Source organism: Calliphora vicina, chromosome 3 (assembly GCF_958450345.1).
Source record: "Calliphora vicina chromosome 3, idCalVici1.1, whole genome shotgun sequence".
Lineage (NCBI taxonomy): Eukaryota > Metazoa > Arthropoda > Insecta > Diptera > Calliphoridae > Calliphora > Calliphora vicina.
This window is the reverse complement of record NC_088782.1, coordinates 57,487,139-57,489,490: the sequence shown is the minus strand read 5'-3', so window position 1 is coordinate 57,489,490 and position 2,352 is coordinate 57,487,139. Positions and strand designations below refer to the sequence as shown.

The 2,352-nt window shown below is 33.0% G+C and overlaps 1 protein-coding gene across 1 annotated transcript; it reads right to left on the bottom strand.

The window, feature by feature from the left end:
* Positions 1–719: 719 nt before the first annotated feature.
* sturkopf lies at positions 720–2,007 on the bottom strand. Its single transcript, XM_065505081.1, has 2 exons — positions 1,641–2,007; positions 720–1,568 (listed from the first exon to the last, which is right to left on the bottom strand). The coding sequence occupies exons 1-2, from the start codon at positions 1,840–1,842 to the stop codon at positions 820–822; spliced, it is 951 nt and encodes a 316-aa protein (XP_065361153.1). The 5' UTR covers positions 1,843–2,007; the 3' UTR covers positions 720–819.
* Between the last annotated feature and the right edge of the window lie 345 nt (positions 2,008–2,352).

The following is a 2,352-nucleotide window of genomic DNA, read 5'->3' as shown; positions in this document are numbered from 1 at the left end:
AACAGACGTCGTGAAAATGGGATTTACTCATAATAAAATTTTAAATTTATTAAAGCATTTGAAATTAAGAAAACGTTGGTGAATATTTTTGGGATCTATTAATTAATTTGTATTTTATAGTGGGCAAATTTACTTATAACAATTTCCTTTGTTTTAATTGTATGATTTATAGTCTCTATTGTCACTGAATTAGCTGCCAATGGAGCAACTTTTTCAATATCAGCAGCCTTTATATTAATCAATTTCAAAATTATCCAATATTTCCTTAACAAAATTATGATTTACGTAATTTATTTAAAACAAATAATGACTAGTTTGGTCAATTCTATTTGACAGAGATAATACATTTGTAATTTCTAGAAAAAAATGGACTTACCACTGTATAACAATGAGAAAAACTAAAAAATGTGTAGGTGTTCTTAAAGCAGAGTGTATTTTTAGCAAGGTTGGCAAGGTCGTTACCCCTAAAATACTGTTTCAGCACAACTACTGTTACTGCTATCGAAAGAACTACATCTAAGGTTACCGATAAAGTTTCGTTGCCGTTACTATTAACACACCGAAATAACAGCAAATGTCGTTAGCTTTACTTACATATTTCTACATTTTGTATTCAAATCCCAATTTTCATAAAATCTGGACTTGGCTCATTTGTTCACTACCTAACAACAAATTTTTTTAGAAATTCTCTAAATCCTTTAAAAAAACACTTTTCCCAGTTCTTTTTATTTTTTATATTCGCTATTTAAATGCTGTTTATAAGTATGATTTTGTAATTCTACATACAAATTAAAATATAAAACGAGATCAAGCGTCTGATTAAAGAGACTTCTTAGAGCCCAAAATGTCAGAATTTTCTATAATCATATCGCCCACAATGGCACCCATGGGCTTAGAGTGGCGAAGAACAAAGGCATGATCAATTTTCTTTGTATCCAATTCGGCATCAATTTCGGGAAATTGTTCCTTGATTTGGGTAAAGTACTTAACCGGTACCCAGCCGTCTGTTGTACCATAATAGAACTTTAACAGATCCAAGTACGCTCTCACTATATCCTTTTGCAAGCCACGTACACGAGCCATTTCGTCTTCGGCCAGAAAAACAACCTTTTCACAAACAGACGCTTTGGTGTACTTTAAAGCGGTACCAATAAAATAGTTGGGTATGGCGGAAAACCAAAAGTAGATTTGTATTAGGAATATTCTTAGCAATTCTGGCAAGCGATTGAATAGTGTGATGAGGAAACCGAACACGGAATATAATGGCAAGCCAATTTTAGTGAATACCCAACCGTTGGAGGATTCAATCATACGTTCAACGGTGGGAAACAGGAGATAACATTTTTTTACGCGTTTACGCACGTTTTCATTTTGTAGCATTTGTAAAATCATCCAGGCACCAATTGAGTGACCCATTAAATGTATTTTTACACCGGCGGGTACATACTTTTCAATGAATTCAATTTTGTGACGTATTTGTCCCTGTAAATCGAAGATTTCTTCGTTTCCCTTCAACTGTGGCACTTCTCTTAAGCTGGATTCTGGAGGATCATCGTGACCCAAATGCCCTACAAGAAAAAACACAAAGGAAAATTTTAAAATGTATTATGCTGCAGTTTAAAGTACATACGTCAACTTACCAATCACCCAGACTGGCATTTTCTCATCTAATCTTTTGTGCAATTCTCCACAAAATTCTGTATAAAAACCCGGTAATCCTGGATTCCCAGTTATGCAAATTGCCACTTCTTTTACATCGTCCATAGATTCCTCGATCCAGCCGCCCCATGTTATGATGTGTGTTGGTATATGGCAAATATTAACAAATGCCTCCTTCATCATTGTGCTGCTATCAATCGCTTTTCTTTAATCTGTAAAATCGACCTTTCACCTCTTCAATATTCACTAGTATCGATGAAATACCTATTAATTTTATTGCGATGATATGCTAAATCTATAATTTAGTTGGCGATAGGCGGCAAACGAGTAATTAGTAAGTTGTTTGTCGCATTTGTCTTGGTATTACTAACATTTTTTCATTTAGAAAGTTGAAAGTTACGAACAGCTGCTTGTTTTTAATAATTAAATTCTAGCAATGATGCCAGATTCGTAATATTCGCATAATCAGTTAATAATTTGCGAGTCGTTATGATGTTTGCTAAAATCGTTTAATACAGTGGGGTAGTTTTGGTAAAGAAAAATATCGAAAATTTGAGTTAGGTGTTGTGTATTTTTAAATCACTTTATAATGTGATATAATATAATCACATATAAATACTTTATATGTGATAAGCCCTCAAAATGTTTGATTTCAAATAGTGTAAATTTAATTTACCCCCTGTTTCTATTATA